This window comes from Zosterops lateralis (assembly GCF_965231275.1).
Source record: "Zosterops lateralis genome assembly, chromosome: 9".
Classification (NCBI taxonomy): domain Eukaryota; kingdom Metazoa; phylum Chordata; class Aves; order Passeriformes; family Zosteropidae; genus Zosterops; species Zosterops lateralis.
In genome coordinates, this window is record NC_139769.1 from 14,239,264 (window position 1) to 14,266,285 (window position 27,022).

A 27,022-nucleotide genomic window follows, 5' to 3' on the forward strand; every position below is an offset into this window, starting at 1 on the left:
TCATGGAAGTAAGGGAGGGGAGTCTCATTTGAAATGAGATACTGTAATAGATCTAGTTAACTTATCAGGCAGGTATTTACTTTCCAAAACCACTGTGATTACTTATCATAAGGTACTTTGCACATAATGGAGTGATGAAGTGCTATATTCTTACTTGTAATATTATCGAAAGTTGTTTTTTAATATATATACTCTGTAAATTTGTTTTCTTAGAAAAATATATCCTTTGAAAATTGTTTGCAAAAAGCCCAAATATGCTAGTTTCCAAAATGATGCCTTTTTGTTTCAAACAGATAGTCTGGAGCTTTGGAAAATGGCTTGAGACAGAGATTTTTTGAAAAGAAAGAGCAGTTAATCATGTATGTGGGGTTTGTGTGCATATATGTCTTTGTGGTTTTGCTTAATACTGTAAATTTAAAGGACAATTTTTACAAAGATTTCACTTGTGTACATGGCATGAGATAAAGACTGGGAGGAGTTATCCCACTGCCTTATCTAATATCAGCTTGTCTATACTTATCTCATACAAGTGTGTTGAGGTCATCTTCCCCAGAAAGGAAAGCGTGGCTGTCATTTCCTTGGTGTACAAAGTAAAAATGTCAAAACTGATACAGTTATTAAGGCAATGTTTCTGTACTTTGTAGGTACATGATGGAGATTTGTGGTACAGCATCATTCATGGCTGTTTAAGTAAACCTAAATGCAGGCTGTCCCTGCAAGTGGTATCCCAGCCCCTGGTGTGCTCCCCACATCCCTGCAGGGATGCTGGCTGCTGGGAGCGCACCATGGACCGCCCTGGTGGGGACTTGGCATGGCCACATGGCCCATGGCCGGCCTGCACTTGCCCTGCAGGGACACGGTGGCATCCCGACCTCCCTGGCACCAGCTGGCCCTGCTCAGCCTCGGGGAGGGTGTGGGGGAAGCGACAGCCTCCCTTGTCCTCCCTGCATTTCCTCCATGTCACGCCGCCGCCTCGTCTGCTCGTGGAGAGGGCTCTCCTGGGGTCACAGAGTCTCCACTTCTCTCCAGTTGTTACCAGGCTGGCTTTGCCATCACGTTTTCCTCTGTTTCTCTTACAGTTAGGTCACAGCCTCCACAGGAATTGAGATTTGTGGAAATCAGTTCTGTGAATCCTGAGTTTTGAGTGATATTTGTTTGGATATTCACTTATGATTGAGTCATAAAGGAATAAATTTCACACAAGCTAGGTGAGAAAGAGGTTACAGTTGTTTGTAACCTCAGCAATTATGTTGGGTGTTTGTTTAGTGGTGTGGGTTTTTTAGGAGGTAGTGGTTCTTTTTAGGGTTGGGGATTTTTTCTTTCTCCTGGGGGTTCTGCAATTTGCATCCGTAGATTTTATTCATCTTGATATGCAGGCTCCCAGTTCCATTAAAAATAGAAATAAATAGCTACAACTTTTAACAGGTGTGAATTCCCAATCAAAAATACTATATATTAGTCTAATTTTGACAAGGGAAGGGTGACTATCTCCTGCTCCATCAAGATAAAGTCTTTGCTGTAAACATTTCCCTATTTAAACCACTTATGCTTTTCAATGCATTTTTGTGGCTGGCTTCACTGCAGCAGTGTTACATTACACCCTGTCAGCGGATAAAATCAGATGCTTTCCTTGTGAAAGATGGCCAAGATGCAAGTGAAACCTTGATGAAAAAATTATGCATTTTCTTCAATTGCAAGTACAAGTGGCTAATTTTTTTTCTCCTTTTATTTCTTTTTTTTCCCTCCCTAAAAAAAGGTCTGGTTATAAGATTAGATTTTTTTGTCTAGAAAGACTCAAAGGAAAAGCTGCTTTTCTATTTCTTTGGACTTGGACTTTTGTTTGGAACAGCTTGAACAGATAAAACTGTAAGATCAAGTAGCTAATAGCCCCAGCTCCCAGGGGTGAAAGGTGTATAGTCCACTGAATCTTCTCTTTCAGTAAGAATAGGCTTAATATTTTAAAGTGTCACTAATTACATGATTGGGCTACTACTTTTCAATACTGCAAATAGAGGTAATTGCTGATAGAGACATTTGCACTCAAGAGACAGTTACCAGATGTGTGTGGAGACAGATGGAGCAGTACATGGAAAGGGTGTGAGCCACACTGATGAACTCTGCTGAAATACTGTCCAGGTTTGTGCACACTAGAGCACAGGCATGTGTAAGGAATGAAGGGGGTAGTATAAATACATTGGTTATGTGCACTGGGAACATTTCTAACAGCAAGGGACAACAAGAAGCAACTGATTATTCCTGCTGCTCAAAAGACTATAAAAAATGGAAGGATGGCATGGAATTTCTTGGTGCCAGAACCATACATCTTCCTCTGTGTGTCTTATGGGACAAATGCTTGCTTCTTTTCAAAAATTTCCAACTGTTACCTATTAGCCTCTGACAGCAAACTAGGGCAATGTCCTTGGTGTTAACTTGGGTTCATGTTTAGTTTTAGTTCTTGTACAAAATATTTGAAAAAAGCAACACAAAAGCTGCATTGACATAATTCTTAAAAGCATCCACAAAGTGAACAGTCCCTCACAGTGCTTGGTTTGGGGCAAAAGCAAAAAATGAAATGAACAGAACTGAGATTTCTCCAAAGGAAAGGGTATTTGGTATGTTGTAATCTTGAACTCTGACTTATTCTAGTCCCCATTACATTACTTACATTTTCTCTTTTTTTTTTTTTTTTTTTTTTTTTTTACCCAGAAATATTTGGGGTTTGCCCTTGTTTTTAGCTAACAACTCAAATTGTTTATATATTTGTTCCTGGTTACTCTGAGAGTTTCTGTTAGTCCTGCTGTTGTAGGCCAAAGTTCACAGGAGTTTCCCAGATTTAATTGTGGAGGTTCTTACAGGCAGATTTGTAACTTGCACAATGTTTTTGGTGTTTTTCTTTATTCATTTTTAGCTGCTGACAGATACCCCAGCCCATTAAGAATAAATCTTTAGCTTTATTTTTCCAGGTTTTGTAGTTCATTTCTGTGCGACTTTTATCCATGCTTTTAGGCTAAGTGCTGAATTTTCCCAGTTTCTCTCTAAAATCTCATTTTTTTATCAGAATGGGGTATAAACATTCTTAGCTACTTTTTGTTTGCCTTAATCCTGAGACAAACAAAAACTTGTTATTCACCCGGTGTGTTGAATTGTGAAATGTGTTTATTTACAAAAGACTTCCTTATTCAGGAAGCCAGTCTCTGCTATTTAAGGGTATAAATGAACTTCTCCTGCTTGGCTGGTTACTGCAGGCAACCCTTTCCTGTAAATGTTGAAAGCATGTTCTGCGAGAGATATGTCAGTGCAGCGATGTGTCAGAAGCTCAGACCTTGTGAGGAGATGAAGAACTATTTTGCTGATTTACCCTGACAGCTGTGAAGATGTCTCGCTGATCCCAAAGTATCTATATGAGAATTTTTGTGGAGTTTTAATAATGTAAGGTCTGGGACAAGGTAGCTTATGGGAAGTGGACTTAGACATAAGTGCACACAGACCAAGATTGGTGCATCTACTATTATTTTTATGCCTTGTATGAAATATTTGAAAAAAAGAAAAAGCAACAAAATAGTTGCTCCTCTCAAGTAACTTGTTACATGCATCCATACAGTGAACAGCTCCTGCGGTTTTATCATTTGGAGTATAAGGAAGAAGTTAGTTTAGTAAAACTTCTAAAGGTTACTTTTAAAAGGAAGGGGTATTTGTGCATGAGTGTGTGTGGTATTATTCCCTGCTTGCAGGGAATTCATTAGTCACTAAGCAGATAAGATCAACTACCTGCAGGTTTATGCTTACTGTTGCTAATAATCTAGCCATAAAGCCTGGTCTCAGGGATAGCTGCATGAAGGAGGATAAAGTATGTTCTCCTTTGTAGTCACTGAACTTCTACAAAGAGGAAATGTGATACGGAGAGGGAAGTGGGTGCTGACCAGTTGGACAGAATCTTAGTGGTGCAGAAGGGCAGAGAGCTTAATTAGAGGGAATCTGCAGCAGGTGCTGAAAACATTTTTCTTGGTAAGTGGTTTTGACTCTTAAGAGGAAAATCTGATTAATTTGTGTATTTGTATTAACTACTAGAATTTGCTAAAAACCTTTGCTCAAAAATGCAATACATTTACAAGATACTTTATAGTAGTGGCCTAGAAAATGTTGTTCTTGGAACTCATTCTTAAACTGTATTCTTTTTTTTTCTCCCCACATGGTAACCATGGAAATATATGCACTGCAGGAACAAAAGATGTTTGAATTTTCACAATTCTCACACAGTTTTCAGTTTTCTTTGTTGTATTGTTAATACCTGTTATATTTCACACAGGAATGTGGTCTTTTACACTACTGATCCTGTGGTAATTGTAACTTGTCAGATTATTCACTGGATAAAGTTCAGCCCCAACTATAGAGGATGATACTGCACAGCTGCAGCTTAATTCCTAATTGCTTATAAAGTACCTCAGTGTATGACAATTGAGTGTATTACATGTTAAGAGTCTTCACATAGATTTTTTTCTGTATGAACAAATTTTTTAAGTGAGGAGCGTTATGTGCCGCATTTGAAAGTAATTGTGTTAAACACGTAATTCATTAATTTTGAATTTTAAGATAATGGAATTATTCAATACAATAATTGAAAACCAATAACTTGAAATTAGAATTATTTCTCAGAAGCCTTTTCAGCATCCAGTGTGGTGTGTTCATGGTCTTGTCACGCTAGCACAAGCTAGTACCCTTTCAGAAAACGAGCAGTTCTGTCTCCCATATTCGCCCATTTCCACCCCACCTCTCCCTTCCCTCACCTTGGGAGAAGCATTCATGAGAGAAGAGAAGAGGGAGCTGCTTCTCTGGTCATTCTCTGCCTTCTGCCCATTTTTTTTTAGTCTGGGCTGGTTCCCTGACCTGGCTTGGCAGTCAGACACAAGGATACTTTTGCTCTTTCACGGAAGGTCATTACAGAATTGCAGGAGTGACTGTGGGAGGACAGGACAGGCATGGCGATTTTTCAGCCCATACTGAACACTGAACTGTAGCCTAACAAACCAGACTGCTATTTCTTGGACTTTTAAGTCATAAATCACACAGATTGTTGCTGGAGAGGAAGCAGATTTACAAATGTGCCATCTTCAAGGGCAGGGAAAAGGCGTGAGTGAGACTCCTCTCATTAAGCCAAAGCCTAGCTTTAATATATTCCAGAACTAACTGAATGCTAGTTCTAAGTGATTAATATAGAGAATTGAAACAAAACCCCCAAGTCTAATTAATCAGGAGCAGGTTGCTAACTGCACTTTAATTTGATAGGAAAACTTAGGTAATAAAGAGGGGTACCAGCCTGAAGGACCAAAATACCTAAAGGTGGGGTGGGACAGCTCTCGGCCACCAGGAATCTGCAGGAGGCTTTGCCACATCCTATACATGGATGCTCAGATGAAGATACTCTGCTCATCAGCATTGAGAAAGTCTTGCATAATATTATTACTTTAGGATTTGAATAATAGATCCTAGATTGGATCATAAGTTTTGGTTGGCTGCTCATGGGGCTTTTGGTATTTATCTTCTGTTGAGAGAAGTCACTTACTGAAGCGTGTGTTTGTAAATTTTGATGTACGTTGGATCTGTGTTTTCTTTTAGACTTAGAAAGTAGAGTTTTATCTCATCTGTTTTATCTCTTTTTTTTGTGGAAAATTATTCAACTAGGACATATGCATGTACAACTCTGCTGAGCAGTGCTGGTACAAGATTTGATTGCATTTGTGACTGAAAAACTTAACTGCCTTGCATTATACATTTGGCTTTATTGATTTACATTATACGTTCTGGGAAAGGTTAAACAAAATTTCAAGGATTCACGTCCTAGGTGATTCTATTATTTGGGTTTAGTTCTGTCTTCCCAGAGTGGCCCCTGTTATATCTTTTGGCATTAGCAGGGTTTAACACCTCTGAAGCAGTACTTTGATATTTAAGAAAAGATCAAGGGAAAAAGACTGAGCATTGAATTTGGAAATTAAATTAATTATATTATCTGTAATAAAAATAGAAGGAAGTCAGTCTGACTGTAGCAGTTATATTCAGTAGAGTATCTACTGCTCAGAATTCAACGAAGATCAGTGTTATCTCTGATAGCTGAAAACCTGGCTCCTGTTCTGGTGTGTCTTAATCTGTCACATCTCTTGTGCAGGCTGTTGCTGTGCAGCCAGCCAAGTAAAGAGGTGAACTGGGTTCTTTACAGAGCTCTTAACTGTTTTAACTTTGCTTTTATAAAATTCACAAAATACTGTTTAGCTCCAGGGATTAAAATCATGGACAGGATTAAAATAAGATTTTGCCTCTGTTCCAAAATTGAGTTGTAATGGATAAGAGCAATTTGTATTTTACAATTGCTGCACATTTTAAATTAACTCCTGAATGTGCTTCTATGAAGATCAGATTCTAGTATCTTCTTCTAGTTTTTCAGGCACAACAGCTGCAACTGGTCTTAATTTACTGTTTGTCCTGTTTCTCTCCCTTTTTTCCCATGCCTCTGTCTTTTCCACTTCTTTCCTGTTCTTTCCAGTATTCCATAGGAAGTTCTTGTTAGATAATTAGGGCTTCCATTTTAATAGCAAGCTTATATTCAGTTAATAATTCTTACATGATCATGTATCTACTAAGAACTTCCAGGTTTCGTATTTTAGCAAATGGGGTCTTTCAGAATTGCTCCATGTCTTTGGTTCTTTGTTTCTGGGGAGTGTTGGGGTTGGGTGTGCTGTGGTTCGGTTTTTTAACTGAAGGAGGGTTCTTACCCATTTCAGCTGGTAAGTTGGTTTGCTCTCCGTCACCTGTTTTTATCATAATTAGTGTTTAAAGAGAAACATGAAGTCAAAACCTTGCTCTAAAAGTCAAAACCTTGATGAAGGAGATATTCAATTGATGCATTAAATTTATCAAGCCTTAGCAGAAGCAAGACAGAGTCTTGCTGGTCAGCTCTTCTCAAGAGGGCCGGTGACTGTTCTCATTGCAGTGTTCAGACAAGATGGACTTGCCCTCAACCAGGCTTATATCACCTGGACTTTTTTCACCCACCATTTTCATATTGTGAGAAACAAAATGCTTTGGGTTTGTTGACAGTTTGTTTCAATGATGTCATTTTAGTTCATGCTTTGAAGTGTTTTCCAGCTGTTAAATTGTTAACTGGTGCTCACACTGCTTCCTGAGTGTATAATACTTAACATTGAGCTGTGTTCATTTTGAAACACTTACCAGGGCAGAGAAATCTTATTTTGAGCCTTGTTATATTATTCCTGACAATCAAAAGAGAAATTTTAAAAAATTAGGACAACTGGTTAATTGTGTAAGAATGGGACTTGGAACCAGAATCAGAAGCTTCTTACTTGCGTCTGAAATATGGTACCATAACCACAGGATTCTCTGAGGTATCTGTATACATCTTGGTAAAGTTTAAGGCTATAAATACATTTTTATAAAAATGAAATATACATATACATTTACCAGAATCTCTTCATACATATTCATTTTTCCATTAAATGATTTAATTAAATAGCCCATTTAACTCCAGACTTCAAATTATTATATTACAGTTTTGGAACAAAATTTGAATTGTATTTTGATAAAGGGCATTTTAAATACCAGACAGAGATTGGCATTTAGCACAGCAGATGGGGGTTTGTAGTGGTGCCCAGTGTTTAGTCTTAATCAGTTTAGTTCTTGCTTTCTTGCCGTGAATCCTAGCCAAATACTTTTTTTTCCCCCTTACAAAAAATAAAATTCTGGCTTGCTGGTTCTTATGGGAGATGTGCTTGAGAATAACAAATACTGTGCATGTGGGAGGTGGGAGAAAGGCAGAGTAACTCATGGTAACTCTCAGGACTGCTCCATCTGTGACCCCTTTCCCTCTGCTGTCATTGCAATCCTGCAACTGCAAGGTGTTCACCCTCTTGATTTTTTTCAGGAACTTTCTTCTAATTCATTTGCCCTTTAACTGTGTTTCAGGTCAGAGTACTCATTACAGTACTCATACCCTTAGTTAACAATTTTTTTATAAGCACGTTAACTTCTCATACAAAAGTTGATCAATAAAACAAGGAAACATATTGTGAACAGTGTGAATGTACTAATAGAGAACCATCTCCTCTTGTTTGGGGATGGGCTCAGGGATGTTTTGGTTTTGCGTGTAGCAAAATGTTTTCATTTGTTTGGGTTTTGTTGGTTTGCTGTTTGGGTTTTTTTTTTAAATTCCTCCTATGCTGGCATTACCTAGGAACCTCTGGATCTTGGATTCCTCTTCCCTTAGAACACTGTTCCAGCAGACTTTCCTGCTTATCCTCATGTTGCCTTGGTTCCAAGTGCAGCTCTCCACAGGCCACCTGTGATATACAAGGGCGTAGCTGAGATCTTGTGTTGTAGTGGTTGTAGTGCTGCTTCTGACCAAGGTGAACTGAGGCCAAAGTTGTAAGACTACTTCAAGTCACTCAGTTGTGGTCCTTGGCCATTATTCCATTTCTTCCCACCTTCTTCTGAATCTCACCAGATTTCCTCCTCTGGGTATTTGCATTGTATAGAACCTGCCTCTCCTGCCAACGCTTGCTCATGCAGGTCGCAAAGGGCTGGGTTTGTGCTGTGTGTTTGTGCATGACCAATCCCTGGACGGCTGGTGCATCCTCTCTGGTTCCAGCTGGTGTCCTTCTGCCATGTTCAGTTGCTTCTGCTGTGGTCCTCATTGTGCTGGTGCTGTTACCTGTGCTTTGCTGTCTCCTTCCAGTATCTTCCTTTCTTGAGCAACAGCTCCTCCTGCTTTGGTTTCAGCCTCCTGTGCTCCACCTTCTGCTGTACCAGTAAAGCCAGTCTGGGCAGCGTCTGTGCTGGTCTGTGCATACACTCCTTGCCCCACTCTCATCTTCACTTCCTTCAGCCATAGACAAGTGATCCTTGCTCTCCAGTGTTTATGGGAACCTGTATATCCACATCCTTAGTTCCTTTTTCCTGACAGTCTTACAAAATTACATCATACTGATATGGTGTCCATACTGTATCCCTGTGTACATTCCACTGTGCACACAGTAACTTCAGCTGTGCAGTTTAGATTTCTCAAGTTGCCATTATTGGGTAATGGGACTGAAATCTGATTGAGATTCTTTTTCTTTTTGGAGACTGCTTGCCACTTCTGTGCTATCTACCACATGCCATGCAATTCACACATGCTGTCTTCTGGAACAAAGTGCTAAGTAGTGGGAAGATCACCCGATTACAGGTTTTATTGTGATCCAGCATGCTGTGATGAAGATAGCTACACTATTGTTAGCAACAGTTCCATGGATGTGTATGTCTTGGAATAGATTAATTATTAAAGATGCCAACTTGATCTCCTGAAGTTTTCTAAGCTGTGCTTATTTCTGTGATGCATCATCTTTTTTCATACTGATTTTAGCTGCCTTTGGTGATTTTTTTTCTTTCTTTGCTCAAACATTGTGTGATTTAGCATGAGTCATTCTGTCTGTGTGGGAAAGGACTGGTTTATTACAGGGTCTGTTCTTGAGTGGGGAGGGGAAAGGGTGGAATGTATTTGTGTTTTCTATGTGTTTGTTGTGGAAATGCATAAAACTTTTTTTTCTTCTTCTCTTTCTTTCCTCTCTTCATCATCTCATCTGTGTGGGTGAATGTTCCTGCAAACCCTTGGGGAACCTATAGAGACGTTTGGTATGCTCATTCCTTCATAAGTGCCCAAAGTCACAGATGCTAGGTACAGTTTAGACTAGAAAAGCAAACAAGAGCCACATCATCACAATGTAAGGTGGCTAAAAATGTGCACTTGAGGAAAACCTCTTAAGTCATCACCTATTACACGTTTTTGTTTGCATCATCACAGTAATACCAATGGCCACTGCTACCCAGTTGGTGTAAATTCGGATTCTGCACTTAAAAGTAGAAATTAAATGTGTTCTCCTGTAGCAAGAGCTACTGTTCTGTGCTTGAGAGATAATTTTCAAAAGTTCAAATTCCAAGTTGAATTGAGAAATGACTGAAGTGCATGGCCTCAAACTTCCTAAGTTCTGTTTGAAAGCAACCGTGGAATTGTGTTGAGGTGTAGGAGCCCAGGTGACCTCTGAAAGTGAGAACCAGGCATAATTTAATCTGCTCTCTCATTAGGAAGGAACTGATTTTAATAAAACAGCACAAAATATAAAACTGTTTTTAAAAGACTACTTTTCAGATAAGTTGTTACCATTGAGTAGCTTTATTTTGAAAATGTATATTCAATGCTGCTTTCTAAGAAAAGAGGGCCAAAGTTAAGTAAAAGAAGGTAGGAGTTTTGTTGCAGGAGAGCTTGTGGCTTATGGTGGTATTCTAGAAATGAGAGATTTTTCTCTCATGAATCCACAGTTTGAATATTTCCAGCTGGATCACATTTAGTTCATAAACAGCATTCTTTATTCCATAAGTAGAACAGAGACAAAAATGACTGTGAATGTCATTGTATATTTTTATAAATACTGAATAATCATACTTCAGTGTGAAATATATGGAAACTTCAAATATTTATTCATATGAACAGAGACGGCATGAGGGATATTTAAGACATATGTACTGTAATATGAAAAAAACAACACCAGTTACATTCTGTTTTGGTTGTGCTATATAGTGTTAAAGTTCCCTTCTAAGCTACAGCCACTAAAGTTTAAAGGCTCAGCTTTTTGGTAATCTTAATGATTTCCCTGGGTCTTTTCTTGTCATTAAGAGAAAATAGTTGTGCTACTTTGGCATAAATTGATGTTTGAAAAACTATATCAGCATTCCTCATTTGATCAAGTCACCTCTGTTCTCCTAATGGAAGAAGGATTATCAAACATGAATTTGGACATTGCTAGTTTCCGTTTTTTGTGTTAAAAATTATTTCATGCCACAGGAAATCCTGTCCTATCTTCAAATTAGGATAATTAAAAGTCATTACATGAATAACCTCTATAACTTAAAAACAAAGGAAATGTTTTCTACACACAGGATAAATATGTTAACATTTTTTGCTGATTAACCACTAAAATATTTTTAACTCTCAGTTAGTTTTAATACCATTTTACCAGTTTCTTTGACATAAACTATGCTTTTATTGCTCTTCTTAACCATAAGTTTAGAATACTGAATATGTTCCTCCTCTGTGATATTGCTTGTTTCTCTTAAAATAAAATTGCTGAGTGGATATTATGCTTTAAAGACTTAAAATGTTGAGGTCAGCCAGAACTTTTAACAACTTTTATGAAATTTCCATTTTATTTAGTGCTCCATCAGAGCCAGTGGTAGTGGGAGTCATAAACCTCCTTTGAGTGTTTTGTTATAATCAAGTCCCATAGCACACCCAAGAAGGGAGGGAAAAACAATAATTCACAACCAGCCTTCTCCAGGGCTGCTGTTGTTTTTACTGCTGCTGGAAATGTACCAGTGTAAGAAAAGAATTTTTGAAGTTCTCTTTGTCAACATTAGTATTCACTGAAAAGTACAAGGAAGTTCTGATTCATCAAGTGATTTGTTTACAACCTGTTATAAACCTAATTTTTTGACTGTCAGAATGTAAAATACAGTTTTTAAAACACAGATTTCTAGATATTGACCAGAATAATCTTGGCATATTGCTGTGTATTTTTAGCAATTGCTTGTGGCAGAACGTCACAGTACAGAAAAACTACTGTTATTAATGTTGTATTATGTGAAATGATTCAGAGAACACACAACCAGTATGATATTTTCTTGATTCTGTGACTCTTTCAGAACCACAGCAATGTCTGAAACACCTCCCATTAATGACTGTGCATGAAGTAATCTGCATTGATCTGGCTGAGCATTGATATTCAAAAAAAACCAAAAAAAATAACAGCTGAGAGATGATCTGAACAAAATATGTTGGTGCACATTTTAAACAGTCATCCAGAATTTTGCCATTATACATTCCTTCAATTTCAATGGAAGATCAATATTAAAAGTGCATATTCTCTGACTGTGGGCATGCCTAATGTGCAGTGTCGTTGTAGCCCTGTGCTTTGTCTTTGCTTGCAGTAATGCTGTCCATTTGGTCCTTGAGCTTGCAAACAGCCTTTAAATAAAGGTGATGAGGGGAAAAAGCAATGAGATTGACATTACACTCAAGCAGCTGAAAGAAAATGCAACATTTATTTAAAGAGATAAGTCAATCTTTGTGGAATGGCTATTTATAAATATCAGGTGTTTGGTTTTTTCCCAGCTGAATTAAGAATGTCTAACATCACCTTAAAGCCTGCTTGCCTATAGAGTATTGTGAGCTATTAGAGTTGGTAAAGTTTAAGTAATTTGTGTAGAATGATGTAGTTACTTCAGAAAGCTTAGCTATCTCCTGGAGATACAGTAGAAGTTCTAGAGACATTGATGCTTGCTTTCATCCATGGTGAAAATAGCATATTATGAATTGAAGAAGGAAGTTGATAATGAAGTTTATGTATTTTGTTAACAAAGCATCTCCATTGCACCCATGATGAATTATATTAATTAAAATGTACCTTTTTTGTGTGTTTTCAGTGAAAGAGTTCCTAGCCAAAGCCAAAGAAGACTTTTTAAGAAAATGGGAAAGCCCCCCTCAGGTATCACTTGTTTAAGCATTCAGTAGTTTTCTATATTGCATTTTCTGGGTAATGTTATCAATGTGTTATCAGTCTCTAATGAATAGTGCTGATAACAGAAATAATTTTAATGCCATTTGTAAAGGAGTTTCAGGGTTTTTTAATGCCAGCTTTGTCACTTTTCATTGAAGTTTATCAACAAAGGTTTTCAGGTCTTCTCCAGATGTGAGCTGATGAAATGCTCCCAATGAACATTTTCTCTTATGAGAATGATGTTCACAATCAACATGACGAGATTCAAAATCTATCGGCATGTTTTTAGTTGGCTTTTTTTAATAACCAGAAGCATTGGCACATCTGTAATTTATCATGTTAATAATTTCTGCTATCATAGTAAGTGGAATTAAGAGTATTCAAGACTACTGCATAGGGCTTGGGAGCAGGTTAAGGAGCTCATAAGAGAGAAATCTTGTAAAATTTGGGATTTTGGGGAAGGCTCATTCTGGTTCTAAAGCAATATTTGAGATGCTATGGCAATGAATGTCTGAGAAAATGTGGTCAGGGATGTGCTCTTTAGAAAACTCTCATGTAGAACTGCCTCTAGAGCTTGGGTATTTTTGCATGTTCTAATATTCTTGATCATGAACGTGAAGGGGTTATTTATCTGCATGTTATATTCATGATCTGTTTACTGCTAAATATTCCTTACTAAACATGTATGAACAGCTGTATGGACAAATTACAGAAATGTTGGTATAATTCATTTAAGTCTTCTTCTGTTTTAGTGAGTGCAATGTAAAATCTCTTTTTAAAATTTGGGGGTATCAAATTGTAACAGTATAGTTGGCTATAGTTATCTTTGTTAAATGTAATATTACTCAACTTTTTTCATAACTGAATTCATACAGTTAAAATAGTCTTTGGTATTAGTTTGTAAATAATGTGATTATGTCATTTAGAATACTGCTGGCCTAGATGATTTTGAGCGGCAAAAAACCCTTGGAACAGGATCATTTGGGAGAGTAATGATGGTGAAACATAAATCCACAGAACAGTATTATGCTATGAAGATACTGGACAAACAGAAGGTCAGTATAATTTATAGTGGGTCTTGTGCTACAGAAGAGTTTGATGTAGATGAAGATCTGGTTCCTGTGGCTAAACTGAGTTGCAAATGCTGTGCTTTCCCTTATCACGCTTGGATACCAGTGATCATTTAAATGGTTTATTCTCTTTTAGCCAGTAGGTTCAGTTGTTGGGATTGTGTAGACTTTATACAATGGCCAGTAACATTAACAACAGGCTACAGAGGCTCTAAGTAGCCTCTAAGTCCAAGATACTAATAAAATGTTGTTTTGTAAAGTGGCCTGTATATTATTTGGCAAATCAAAATTTAGTGCTGTAGTTCAACTAAACAAATTAACTTTTGCAGGATAGTGCAAAACTACCTAGATCAGAAATTTTCAAAATTTTCATTACTGCACCTTAATTGAAATTAAAATTGAATGTACAAATACTTTCTTTTCCATTCTTGATTCTATGAGGTATTACTTTCTGTATGTTTAAATCTGTAGTAATCCTGTTGCATCTGTAGTAACCTTGTAGATAGAACAGGAGTCTCGGAACAGCTGTCACATAATGGGCATTTTCTGTGTTGAAAACTTCAGTGCTGTAGTCTGAACCTGTATTGCTGCTCCAGCCTGATTTTCTTTTTAGCAGTTTATTATTCTCAGATTAAGTAGGTAATGTCATTTGATGAAATTTGAATTTTAAATTTTACAGTACAGAATTCCAGAATGCAAAGTATTTTAACAGAATTTATCAATACAAATAGTTTTTAATGGTTTTGACCAGTTTCTCAAAAGTGCCTTGTTTAGATTAGTAGATTCCAAGGTCCTCAATGTCAGAGCTGTTCTTATTTTGTAAGACACTGTACATAACTTTGCTGCTGTATAGCAAAGATCATGTTAAGACAATGTTAATCTGGCAAAGAGAACTTAATAATCAACAACTAACAAACTCAAAGTCAGTGTTGCCTCAGTGTGGACTTCTGCACTTAGGCATTAATACATTTCTGAGTAATTTTATGTAGTGGAATTATGGCAGTGACATAGTCAAACTGTTTTGCCTGAGTTGCAGTTCCTGTATTGTTTACATGTGATTGGGGTCCTGGACCTTGAATAATGAGTCAGTTAATGAAGGACTGCTTTATAATGGTCTGACAAACAGAAAGTAAAACAAACTTATCTCTTTTTTAGTGTCAAATCAGACATGGGTTTTTTTAACTTAAAAAAGCTCAATTTTTTTGCATCTACAGCATTCTCCTATTATAATGGCATCTAACTTGTATTTTTTAAAAAAATGCAATTAAATGACATTCCAACACAGTACAAATAAAGACAGCCCAGCTATTTCCACCCATGTGGAAATGTACCTCAGCATTACCTCAGTAGGGCTGGTGGAATCCTGCAGGCAGAGCATCCCAGTGCTGCACAAAGAGCCCACCACCGAATTTCAGATTTTCAGCTGTTTTTTACTTCGAACCCTTTTTTGTGAATGGCTGAGTTGTCATCACTGGAGGAGTTTAGGAAATAACATCTTACTTCAGAAAGCTGCTATGAAAATACTCAAAGAATTTTTTTCAATAAGTTAATTAAATTTGTTACTGCCTCTCAAAATTGGGAAGTTATCTGGAAAAAGCAAAAAGGTCACATTTTTAACAACTGCAGTGGACTTGCAGTAAATGATTCACAGGATTATAAAGATGTTTGCATACAGACATCAATCTTCTGTTCATAAATTAGATGATTCTGTCTATAATAAGTCTTCATGTCTATAATAAGAGGTCTTGTTCCTTTATGAAATACCTGTTTTTTCAACCTAGCTTAGCATAATTATTTATTTATGTATCCTATTAGAGATATATTAGTAGCTTCTATTAATTCTTAAAAAAATAGATGGTTTGGTGAGAACACATTTCTATCTCTTTGTTTATAAAAGAAAACGTACAGATGTCTGAAATTAGACAGTGGGCAGGCTGCCTATAATTTTTCATTTCCATTTTACTTGGAAAAAAGGGAAAGCATCTAGTGTATGTCTTTGTTATCCACTCTTATGCTTGATTCATAGAACATGAAAAAAATGTAATAGACGTTGATGCAGCCAGTAGTTTTCTGTGTAGGGATGTTACTCCTTTGTCCGCCTTGAGTTAGGAGGGCTGTAACATGCCGCTAGTTGCCTAGTTTAATTATGTAATTTGCTTTGGAAGGGAAAAATCATGAACAAGAGCTTGGGCACAAACAAGCTGTTGGAGAATCTGCCATTACCAGACAGCACTTGGGGAAGCTGACACTGGCCATGCCCTGAGCCAGGGCTTAAGTGTGAACAGAGCTGTGTCCTAAGCCCCAGTTAGACATCCTGAAGGGCTGAACAGCAGCTGCACCCTGGGGTGTTGTTCCATCTCCCTCCAGTACCTCGCTGGGAGGAGATGCAGTAACAGGGGGTGAAGTCTGGTCTGGCATTGCAGCTGAACACCTCAAAACAAGAGCCTTGGCTTTCTTGCTTGGGTGGACAAGATCATTCCTGTCCCATAGCTTTTTAAGGATGAAGGAGACACTTCCAACAAATGAGTGGATTTGAGCATTTATTTGTACCCTAAAGATCTGGAATTCAAAAGAGGTTTAATGTTTTTAAATCATTATTTCTTTTGCATGATATTTATTTCAAAACAGTAGTGAGTTTTTTATAGATACTACCTTTTGCATCTAAAAGTTAAATTTAAATACAGTTTCAGTCAGGGTTGGAATATCTTGATTATCTCTTATTTATAGGAGTTAGATTTGATTTCCAAACATGAAAACAGACTTGTTTTGATCACTCTTGTACATTTTCTTCTTTTTTCCTATGAAGTGAGGGAAAAAACCCTAACTTTACTTGGAAATCATGCCATTCTGAAAATGGGTTATAGGTAAATTGTGCAATAGGATTAAATAAAATTTATTATGCAATGTTGGGGGTCTAACACAAGAAAACAATTATTAATTGCTAAGAAAGAACAATAATCAGAAACCTGCCACTTGCTGCCTTGTTAGCAGCCTAGCATTTTAATGGATTACAAGAAAAACTTGTTTATAAAAATTGAGAATTTGATTTTGTGTTCTCCTTTGTTTTGTGACTAATGTGTGAGCTGTATAACAAAAGCCTGTTTACTTCTGTTCACAGGTAACAAAATTCATAATTGTGTATCCTACATAGCTTCCTGCTTTTCTTAGCAAAGGGTCCAAAGATCAAATGGATTTTATGGAAGTGCTGAGGAAGTATGGCTATAATAAACATAAACAATTCATAGAAAATGCAGAGAGGTTTTCCTTGCTGACTCTTACACTCAGCAAGTAGGAAGAAACACTATTTGCGGAGTTATCTGCCAACCATATTACGCAAGTGTTACTCTTTAAAATGTTATTAGACTTTTTAATCCTTACATGGTTCTGTTATTGTTCTAGGAATCCATAAGGTTTTTCATTATCTGTAAGGTTACAAGCTTGCTCTCAACTAATTGTTTAACACTAAAAAGTTTATCAAGAACTATAAAATATCACACTTAAGCTGAAGATTGTTTTTTCTCTCCTAGGTCGTCAAACTGAAGCAGATAGAACACACACTGAATGAGAAGAGGATATTACAAGCGGTGAACTTTCCTTTCCTTGTTAAACTGGAGTATTCTTTTAAGGTAGTCATTACTTTCATAGTAGTGCATGCTTATACTTTACTTTAGATACTAAAATATATAACTTTTACTGTACAATAGTTCAAGTATTTTTGTTTTCAAAGATGCTTCATTTGGCACTGTTGCCAGGGCTTGAATAGGAGTGGAGTGCACTTGTGTACACTTCATTTACCCCGCTTCATCAGGTAATGATTGACAGGATATCTCCAAATAAAAAAATAAAAATTAAATTAAGTTAAACTCCTGAGAGTTTTTTTTTCCTCTTGGAGGGCAACTGGATTTTGTACAGCAAGAGAGCTTTTAGGCATCATTTTATCTTTGAGAGATACCAAAGCATTGTCTTCTGTACCAATACATAGAATGGTGAATTTGTAGTTGTTCTGCAGATCTTTTTGTTTGAGATTTATACCTGAGATAGGTCTTAATGATAGTTTTAATTATGAAGGAAAGAACTTTGAGCTTAGCTTCTAATTTCATGACAGTACATACTAGTTACTCAGTAAACAAATGGAGAAGCTTTCTGGTTTATAGAATTATATGTGCCTTCTTTTTTTCCTTTTTTTTCTTCTTTTTTTTTTTTTTTTTTTTTTTGAGCATTTTAAATGAGCAGACATGTTCTACCTTAATCATTAGAGGTTTGAGGTTTGGGGCAAGGGCTGTGGAGACAAGAACACCTCAGGCTGTCAGTTATAAATGTTGAAGAGTTCAAGGTCTTGCCTAGCAGTAAACATCTTACCCTCTCTTCCGTCACATCTCTTACACACCAGTCTGTGTCTGAACCTCACTAATTATCTGAATTCAGATTTGCTTTAAAAGAGATTTCTTGAGATATGTGATGCTTCTTTTGCAGTTTTTCAAGAATTTCTACCTATGTTGCATTACATTTGCCAATGTCATTGGATGGCTACAATTTTTCGTTTTCATTCATTAATAAAATGTACTCCATGTGGGAGTTGTAGAGACTATAGCATGCCTAATGTGTATTTGTATGTGTTTAGTTGTCTCCTTAATTTCCTTAGGACAATTCTAATTTATACATGGTAATGGAGTATGTTCCTGGTGGAGAAATGTTTTCACATCTAAGAAGAATCGGAAGGTTCAGGTAAGAGTATTAATGACACCGTTCCTTTAAAAAGGCCTTATTTGCTGATTTGGGAAGAAGGTTTTATAAAATTTGTTAGCATTGAAGAAAAAAATCTGAAGGGTTAAGTGCATTTACCTCTTGTTCAGTGGACTTAAATTAGTCAGGCGGTGAAGAACTCTTAATTATTTTTCATATAGTTAATACAGGCATTTGTGATCTGTGCATGATAGAATCTTGGAATTCCTATGCATATTGTCACTGAAATTCATGGTAGTTTCTAAAAGTAAAATTTGAAGTCAGTGCTCTGCACTGTGGGATACCTTCATCTTGATTTGCATGTGTATTTTAGCTGCAAGACTTAAATTTAGGAAATGCATGTATCAATTCTGAAAACGTTTTGCTTTTGCTTTTTCTTGTTATACAGTAAAAGAACCAGTTAAAAAATACTTGTCTATCCCTGACAGTTAGGTGGTTGTTTTGGTACCTTAGCATAGCATTCAGGTACTTAATATTCTTTTAATTCTTCACAGTGAACCACATGCACGGTTTTATGCAGCTCAGATAGTGCTAACATTTGAGTACCTCCATTCATTAGACCTCATCTACAGAGATCTAAAGCCTGAAAATCTTTTAATTGATCAGCAAGGATACATCCAGGTATGATATTCTTCATATATTTAGAGAGCAAAGTTTTGTCTTGCAGTGTAGATTTAGGTAATTTGAGAAAATATATTTAGAATAAATGGTCTGTTAGCATGTTTGTGTGGAGCATTCAAATGCCCTACTGTCTAGTAATGGTTAAAACCCTTGGGTTATACTTCCTCTGACTAAAATTAAGTATGCAGAGTAGAGCTGTCTGCAGTTGAGCCAGTTGTCAGGATTTCCCTTGGGGTCTGTGGTGAAAAGTAGGTGATTACATGGCTCTGTTCATCTGACCTATTTTATACGTCTGCCCTAGAACAAGATGAAAGGTGCTCTAAAATGTCTGTTTCTCTGCACTGTCTGCATAAGTAGTTTAGGAAAACCAGCTTAAATATTAACCCTGACATGATAGTACTTAATATCCATCAGGTGAATCCCACCCTTGGAGAGTCCTGGCCTTCCCAGCCCAGCTGGAGTGGGAGCTGAGCTGAGGTCAGCACTGCAGTGCTCAAATGACAGCTTTGGTTTTACAACGGTCTCTCATGGCACGTTCTCATCTTCCTCCTAGCTCTTATGTTTTTAGCTAAATGGCAAATGGGAAGGCAGAGCGCAGCAACAAGCACTCTGCAATGCTATGCAGTCCTTAAACTTAAAAGGAAGTTCTTCTTCCTTCATTGTGTCACCTTTTGCCACAGCAGAATCTAAAGAAGAAAATACTTTAAAAAATGTTTGAGAGAAATGTAAAGGATTCATATCTTATGTTGTTTATAACTGTAAAATGATTTTGCATGGAGTGTAAGATAACACTGTAGGGAGAAGAGTTCCTTTACCATAGTTGGGGAGCACCATTAATGAACAGCTGGTTTACTCCATTTACTGTGGCTGCTTTTACTCCAGCACTGGCAGCTCTCTCTGTGCAACAATATGTTTTTGTGACTGTGGCAGAGGGAGATTTGTGTTCATGTGTTGATGCTGCAGCTCCAACTTCATTTTGTTTTTGCATTTTAAAGCCATTACTGTTTGTCCTGTGTCTGCAGTGTATTCTTCTTACATAGATTGATGTGCATTCCCAAACACAGAAAAGGTTCTTTGCTGACTGAAGTAGGTATCTCCAGTCAGCACGTCACCCACTCCGTTCAGTTCCAGCTGCTGATGCTGTTGTTTCTACCAAAAATGAAGAAAAGCTGCCTTGATGGTTTGGAGTTTGGCTTCTTTAGTTGTGACATTAATGTACAGCAACATCAGCACGAGTTACTGTGTAATTAGCAGTGATTCTCATTTGGTACAGTATGTTTTCTCAAGGAATGGGTTGAAATTGAAACTAGGGTGAAGGAAACAAAAACAAAAAAACAAACGTAGACTTGGTAGCTTGAAACTGCTCTCAGAATTTCACATATAATTGCCTGGGTTCTGTATGTATTCCACAATATAGTCTAAGAAAAAACACTGTATGATACTGCATAGAGTTCTGAAAACTTACTGTAGAAAACGTGGCAAGTGAAATGAAGAATTTATAATGTCCAAGTACTTGCCATTTGTGAGTACAATTATTGCTACATTTTCCCCCCAGGCCTCAAATAAACAAACTTGACTCTGGTGAGGCTTTCAAAGATACTCAGAATCAGAAGTTACTGGAAGACTTCTTCTACATCTTATTCCCACACTAATTTTACATATGACCTTTATACACTTAGGCAGTAAAATTCTAAATTCAGAAGACTGGGGGATATATTGACCCTTTTTGTGATTCAATTATTTGTTAACTAAAGGAAAAGATAAATATCTTGTTTATATTCTTCAAGTTTTCAGTATTACAAACAGTCTGATGTTAAAAGTATAAGAAAAATTAATAATGTCATTGCAGTACCTGTGGGAGATTAGTAAGCCATAGTTTCTACTGATCTTTAAATTATAAATAGAAGCTGGTGTCAGAGTGATAATACATATTTTGTGTTCTTCATTAATTTTATCACGAGATCTATTTATCTGACTTAGAAGTACCAGGAGGACTGACTAATAAAGTACATCTGACTCTATGATACTAAGTGATTTGAGAAATAAATTTTTCCCCTGTAAAAAATGGCTTTCCAAAATATTTCTAAGGTATTTCTAACGTAATTTTAAATTTCTATGTAGCCATGTACTTACAGTCACTTTATTACTTCTGATGACAGGTCACGGACTTCGGCTTTGCAAAAAGAGTAAAAGGCAGAACTTGGACGTTATGTGGGACTCCAGAATACCTGGCACCTGAAATAATTCTCAGCAAGGTACTTTGTCTTGTTACTCAGCTATGCATTTGATGTAGTTAAAATTTCTTACCCAGTTATCAAGCTCTGAGTGATAAACAATTACTGAAACTTCCAAAAATTAAGTCTTGACTAGTCAATTCATTACAAAGAACACAAAATCAAGTGATTGCATTGTAAATATTCATTTAGTATGCCAAAACTTATGCCAAATAAAGAATTTTCACATAATTATACCAAACTTTCTACATATGCTTGCCACATAATTTGTGAGGGGCAAAGAGACTTAAAGAACCTGTAATTAAATTATTTAGCCAACATCCTTGTCAGAACAACAGATCTGAGTTATTATATTCTGAAGTGTAAACAGTCCAAGAACTCCGAAGGTAACAAGCGCTGTGTATGGGATGAATCAGTAGTCATTGCATAACTAGTTGCAGAATTTCAGGTTTAAGGCAGTTGACATCAAATCAAACATGACAATCCACTGGTTTTACACCTAAAGTGCATGCAGTCTAAGCTGACTGTTGATCCGTTTGTCTACTACTTGCACTCAGTGTTCCAACATCAAGTATTATTCATCCTATAGCTGTTTAACTGCAGCACTGTATGTTCTGCAAATGGAAAATGTAGAACTGCTTACACTATAAAGCAATCATAGTGCATAATGTTAAATTACACATTTAACATGTGCTTTAATTGAATACCCTTTGTAGATCGTCAAAAGTGAACAAAAAATACTTCTCTTTGGGGAAAAATTTGTTGTTTGCTTGGTTTTTTTTTTCCCTGTGCAGCTAAAACAGCAGAAGAAATTGCAATGCATTTCCTACAAAGTCTTCTAAATTGATTTTCCTGAAAGACTGAGTCTGAGCCCTGAGCTTTGTAAAAAATCTCAGAGAACATATATGAAATATATGTTTTGAAATGAATATATGTTATGAAATGTATGTTTTTATATATTTGAAATATATGCTTTTATCTTTTGTAACATTGAATAGGACCTACTAATGATTTAAGGTTCAGGCTTTTAAGATCAGATCATAAATTACTCTAACAGCTAGTTAACTAAACTTTTAAGCTCTTGTAGCTGGTTAACTGCATATGAAACAGAGCTTTCCAAAATTCAGATAATCAAGCAAAATGGTGACAGTGTACAATTTAGGATGTGTTGTTATATATGTTGTTATAATGAAATTTCCCTAAGCTTTGAAGAATTATCAGTCTGTAACAAGATTGGTTTGATTTCAAATAAATAAATAAGTTATGCCCATTTCTGTGACTTAGAGAATCTGGTCATAGGAGTGTAAGAATTCACTGACATCACAGGAATGTGTACAAAATGCTTTATTTCCATCACTGTTTCACTGTCATTGCTCTGTTAGGTTTTAAATGTATTGCTGTTGGAATCTCTGAGCCACTTTGGTTGGAGTCAGGCTGTAAGTTCTGCATTAAATGAACAATAATGTATTTGCTTTCTTCATATTCCATAAATATATAGATACACACTGAAAATCTTAACCTGTGTTAGAAACTGTACTAACAGTGGCATGTTTCATTTTATTCAGGGTTACAACAAGGCAGTGGATTGGTGGGCATTAGGAGTGTTAATCTATGAAATGGCAGCTGGATATCCCCCATTCTTTGCAGATCAGCCCATTCAAATTTACGAGAAGATTGTGTCTGGCAAGGTGAGTTAAGACTCTGGGTGTTTTCACAAATGCAGTTGTTTTTATAGAACTTGTTTTTTGGTGGAGGAGATGCAGAACTGTACTGGCCATTAGACAGTGAGCAATTTGAAATGGACCTAGGAGAAGTTTGTAATGTACATTTCATAAGTACAGGCATTGTTACTTGAAAATCAAAGTTATAAAAATCTGTTCTCTGCCTTCAAATTTAAAATTCAAGTTACTAAATTTACAGACATTGTGGTATTATATCCTTTTATGCTTGGATTAAAGTGATCCAATTACTATTAACAACTACTTAGCTGTGTGCTTAATTTGCCTAGCTATTTTCTATAAATTTTTTTTTGCAATTTTTGAGAAGCCCTGAAGAGTTTCCATCATTCCTAGTAGGTCTCTTTACTTCCGCAGTCTCACAGCCAGACATGTCTAATGTTCTGTTTAGCTTTCCTTGTTATATAAAATTTTTGAAAAGTGTTTCCAATGTTTCCCTTTTATTTTTCGTTAATATCTCTTAGTGTGATGGATACCACCGAAATGTAGTTATTTTGTTGTTTCTCCTGCCAGCCAGTGTTGATTCTTTGTTCTCACTTGATTTGTTACGGTTGTTCTCTTCCTTGCCCCTACATAGACACATGCTGTGCTGCATCTCAGGTGCCTCTGTAATTCTGATCAGGGGCAGTACCTCAGTAGGCCTTTGGTGCACTGCACTGAAGTCGATTCTTGCTTAATAAAGAAGGTGGTTGATGGTTGCTCTTTGAAAGGTTTTAATGTTGCGAACCTTCAGCTGTGTCCATGAATATATGGGAATTAATTGACAAAGATGTATTTTTAAAGAAATCTTTTTCTTCTAAACTAAAAACAAAATGTTGGGCATTTTTTGTAGTTTTATCGAATTGGCTTGACATCTGTAAAAGGTCATCTACCTTTTTTACTGAGTCCATGGATGGACTACAGCAGAAACAGCACTAGACATAACTATGGAAACTAATTCAGTCCTCAGTTAGCAGTTGTTTATAACCTGGGGTCTTTCATTTATTCTACCTCATTTGCTAAGTTCTCTACTATTGGTAGGTAAACTGAAACAGGGTCCTTCATAATTGGACTTACTGATTTTTTTGAAATGTTTTTATGTTAAGTAATTGCATGATCTGTATTTACATCATAACTGATCAGCTCAGTATCAGGAATGTCAAACATTGAGACTATGAGAATGACAAATATAGCTTTCTGCCTGTTCTTTTCCCCTTCCTTCCTTCTCTCAGCCATCTCAAATGGTGTCAGTAGATCATTTGTTAGAAAAACCCTTTGTAATTACATCCCACGAATCATCTTCAAATATCCTTTAGCCAGGTTTGAATGAATTGCAAGTCACTAGTGTGCTGTCTTCAAATAGTGCTGTTATGTAAGACTTCTGATGTTGGTGCATTTAGTTATCAGAAACAGATTGCAGTACAGCATGAAGTTCCAGATTCATTTCTCATATATGACTGCTGAATGTACAATTATTTCAGAGCATATCTATGTATTTATATGCTGCGTATATGCTGTATACTGCGTGTGTGTATATATCTAATATGATCTAAAAATGTATACCTAGAAAATAGCTGAAAATGTCTTAAGATCACGTGTTGTTTAAACACTTAAGTTAAACTTAGTTTTTAGATCACTGTTACATTAAATTAATATCGTGCCCCCTACAAACTTCCAGTTCAGGAAATGGTAGATGGGCAATGTAAAGCTACTGATAAAGGCTTTGTGAAACAGAAATACATGTGCAACAATAATTGTCTCTCTCTTCATGCATTTCTGCTTGATTTGGTTTTAGAAGAAAGATAGAAAATTGCCCCACTGTTTCCCTTCATGTGAAGTTGTTTCCCTTCACGGGGGAAAAAATCAAATTTGTATCATGTTTTTTAATGTTGTGGATGTATAATTTTAGGTGAGGTTCCCATCACACTTCAGTTCAGACCTAAAGGATCTTCTAAGAAATTTACTCCAGGTAGATTTGACCAAACGATATGGAAATCTCAAGAATGGTGTAAATGACATAAAGAATCACAAGTGGTTTGCAACTACAGATTGGATTGCCATTTATCAGAGAAAGGTAAGACCCTTCCTGATCAAAATAATTACAGGTCCTTAAGGGATTGAAGTAAAATTTCTAATTATTGTGTCTATTTTTTATTTCCTATTCTGTTTATTTCCTATTCTGTATTCCTACTCTGTATTATTTTATTTCCTACATCTGTAACTTTAAATTGAAAAAGGGATAAAGTAGTTTAATCTTCTAAGATTCCAAAGGATATGTATTGATTGAATTATGTTCTTCTGGGTATTTTATCCTGGACCTCCGTGTACATTCAAGTTCTCTTTAACACACATGATGTGTGTTAGTCTATTTCTGGATTATCTCAGAATGAGGCATCTCCTGCCTCTCTCACTTTTTATTTAACCCCTGCTTAAGTGGCATGTATAAATACTCCTCCACAGCAGAAATGAATTTGTTTTCCTTTCCAGCCAGCTTTAGCACTCAGATTGTGCTTCAGTGTGGAGAAGCTCAAGCCAAAGCTAGAGCTTTTCTTTTTTCTCCTAAAGCAACTTGCTCCCTCTGTAAAAAAAAAAAAGCTAGAGATAAGTGATAATATTTAAAGAAATTGGTTTGAATTTGAAATGCTAACAGTCTTCGCTATAGAGGCATGAACTTGCTGCTGTAACAGCAGTATTTTAAGGGCCAAACCTAAATACTAACAATAGTTTATAAAAAGAAACTGATTGTTTGGCTACACAAACTGACAGTACAGTTGTTGAATTATTCACTAATGTATTAATTACTAGAAGACAGGGTACAATTAATGCATCCTGTATTCTTTGCATTAAGAACAGATATTTTTAAGAAAATATTCCCCATTGTGGAATTCTAATTATCCGTTCTTCATTTTCTTAATGCCTCCTTGCAAGGCAGATTTATATGCACTGAGATTCATTTGCCAGTACACTGTTTGGGAACACCCAGGCCCCATAAAATTAACAATGTTTTAATACTGTGCTAAATATTCTTAGCATTGCTAGTGTACTGCTATAGTGAATTACTTTCAGAGAATTTAGAAATATTTTTAAATGTTACGAAGTAGTAGAATTAGAATAGCTATTACTAGTTTTAAAGGGTTGTAAAAACTGATACTGAGTAAGTTTGAAGTTTTTAATTATAAAGAAGAAATACTGCAATACTGAGGGTCTGAAACAACAGCATGGATTGCAATCTCATTCAAGTAGTCACAGAAATACAGCCATAAACCTTAGGCTTTTATTAGTTTTTCACAGTATGTATTCTGAATAAACATGGTGTTCCTTGGCAGCTAATGTCATGAGAATGATTTTTTTTTTTTTCCTTTGTTTAATGCTACAGTCATAAGTAAACCAGTCAATTACTTAAAATTTTGGATACAGAATCACAAAATATGCTGAGTTGGAAGGGACCCACACGAGGATCATCCAGTTCAGCTCCTGGCCCTGCACAGGACCCCAATAATCACACCATGTGCCAGAGAGTGTTGTCCAAACATATCTTGACCTGTCAGGCTGGTGCTGTGAGCACTGCCCTGGGGAGCTGCTCCAGTGCCCAGCCACCCTCTGGGTGAGGAGACTTCTCCTGATACCCAACCTGAACCTCCCCTGGCTCAGCTTTAGGCCACCCCTCGGGTGCTGTCACTGAGCAGAGATCAGGGCCTGTCGCTGCCCTTCCCCTCAGGAGGGAGTTGTGACTGCAGTGAGCTCTGCCCTCAGTCTCCTCCAGGCTGAGCACACCCAGTGCCCTCAGCTGCTCCTCACACGGCTTCCCCTCAAGGCCCTTCACCACTTTTGTTTCCCTCCTTTGGACACTCTCTAATAGTTTAATGTCTTACACTGTAGCACCCAAAACTGCCAGTGCAGAGCAGAGGGGACAATCCTCTCCCCTGCCCGGCTGGGGATGCTGGGCCTGATGTCCCCAGGACATGATTGACCCTGCTGGCTCAATGTGTCATCAACCAGGACCCCCAGGTTCCTTTCCACAGCTGCTCTCCAGCCTCTTGTCCCCC

General features: G+C 36.9%; 1 protein-coding gene across 4 annotated transcripts in view; it reads left to right on the plus strand.

The window, feature by feature from the left end:
* Positions 1-27,022, plus strand: part of PRKACB (protein kinase cAMP-activated catalytic subunit beta) — a 67,730-nt gene that overhangs the window by 36,088 nt on the left and 4,620 nt on the right. For all 4 annotated transcript variants that reach the window (XM_083867932.1, XM_083867934.1, XM_083867931.1 and 1 more), the window contains exons 2-9: positions 12,520-12,581; positions 13,520-13,648; positions 17,191-17,289; positions 18,306-18,388; positions 18,901-19,027; positions 21,187-21,282; positions 22,827-22,949; positions 24,886-25,050. In XM_083867932.1, the coding sequence (XP_083724058.1) occupies positions 12,520-12,581; positions 13,520-13,648; positions 17,191-17,289; positions 18,306-18,388; positions 18,901-19,027; positions 21,187-21,282; positions 22,827-22,949; positions 24,886-25,050 (884 nt within the window). The remainder of the gene's footprint in view (positions 1-12,519; positions 12,582-13,519; positions 13,649-17,190; positions 17,290-18,305; positions 18,389-18,900; positions 19,028-21,186; positions 21,283-22,826; positions 22,950-24,885; positions 25,051-27,022) is intronic.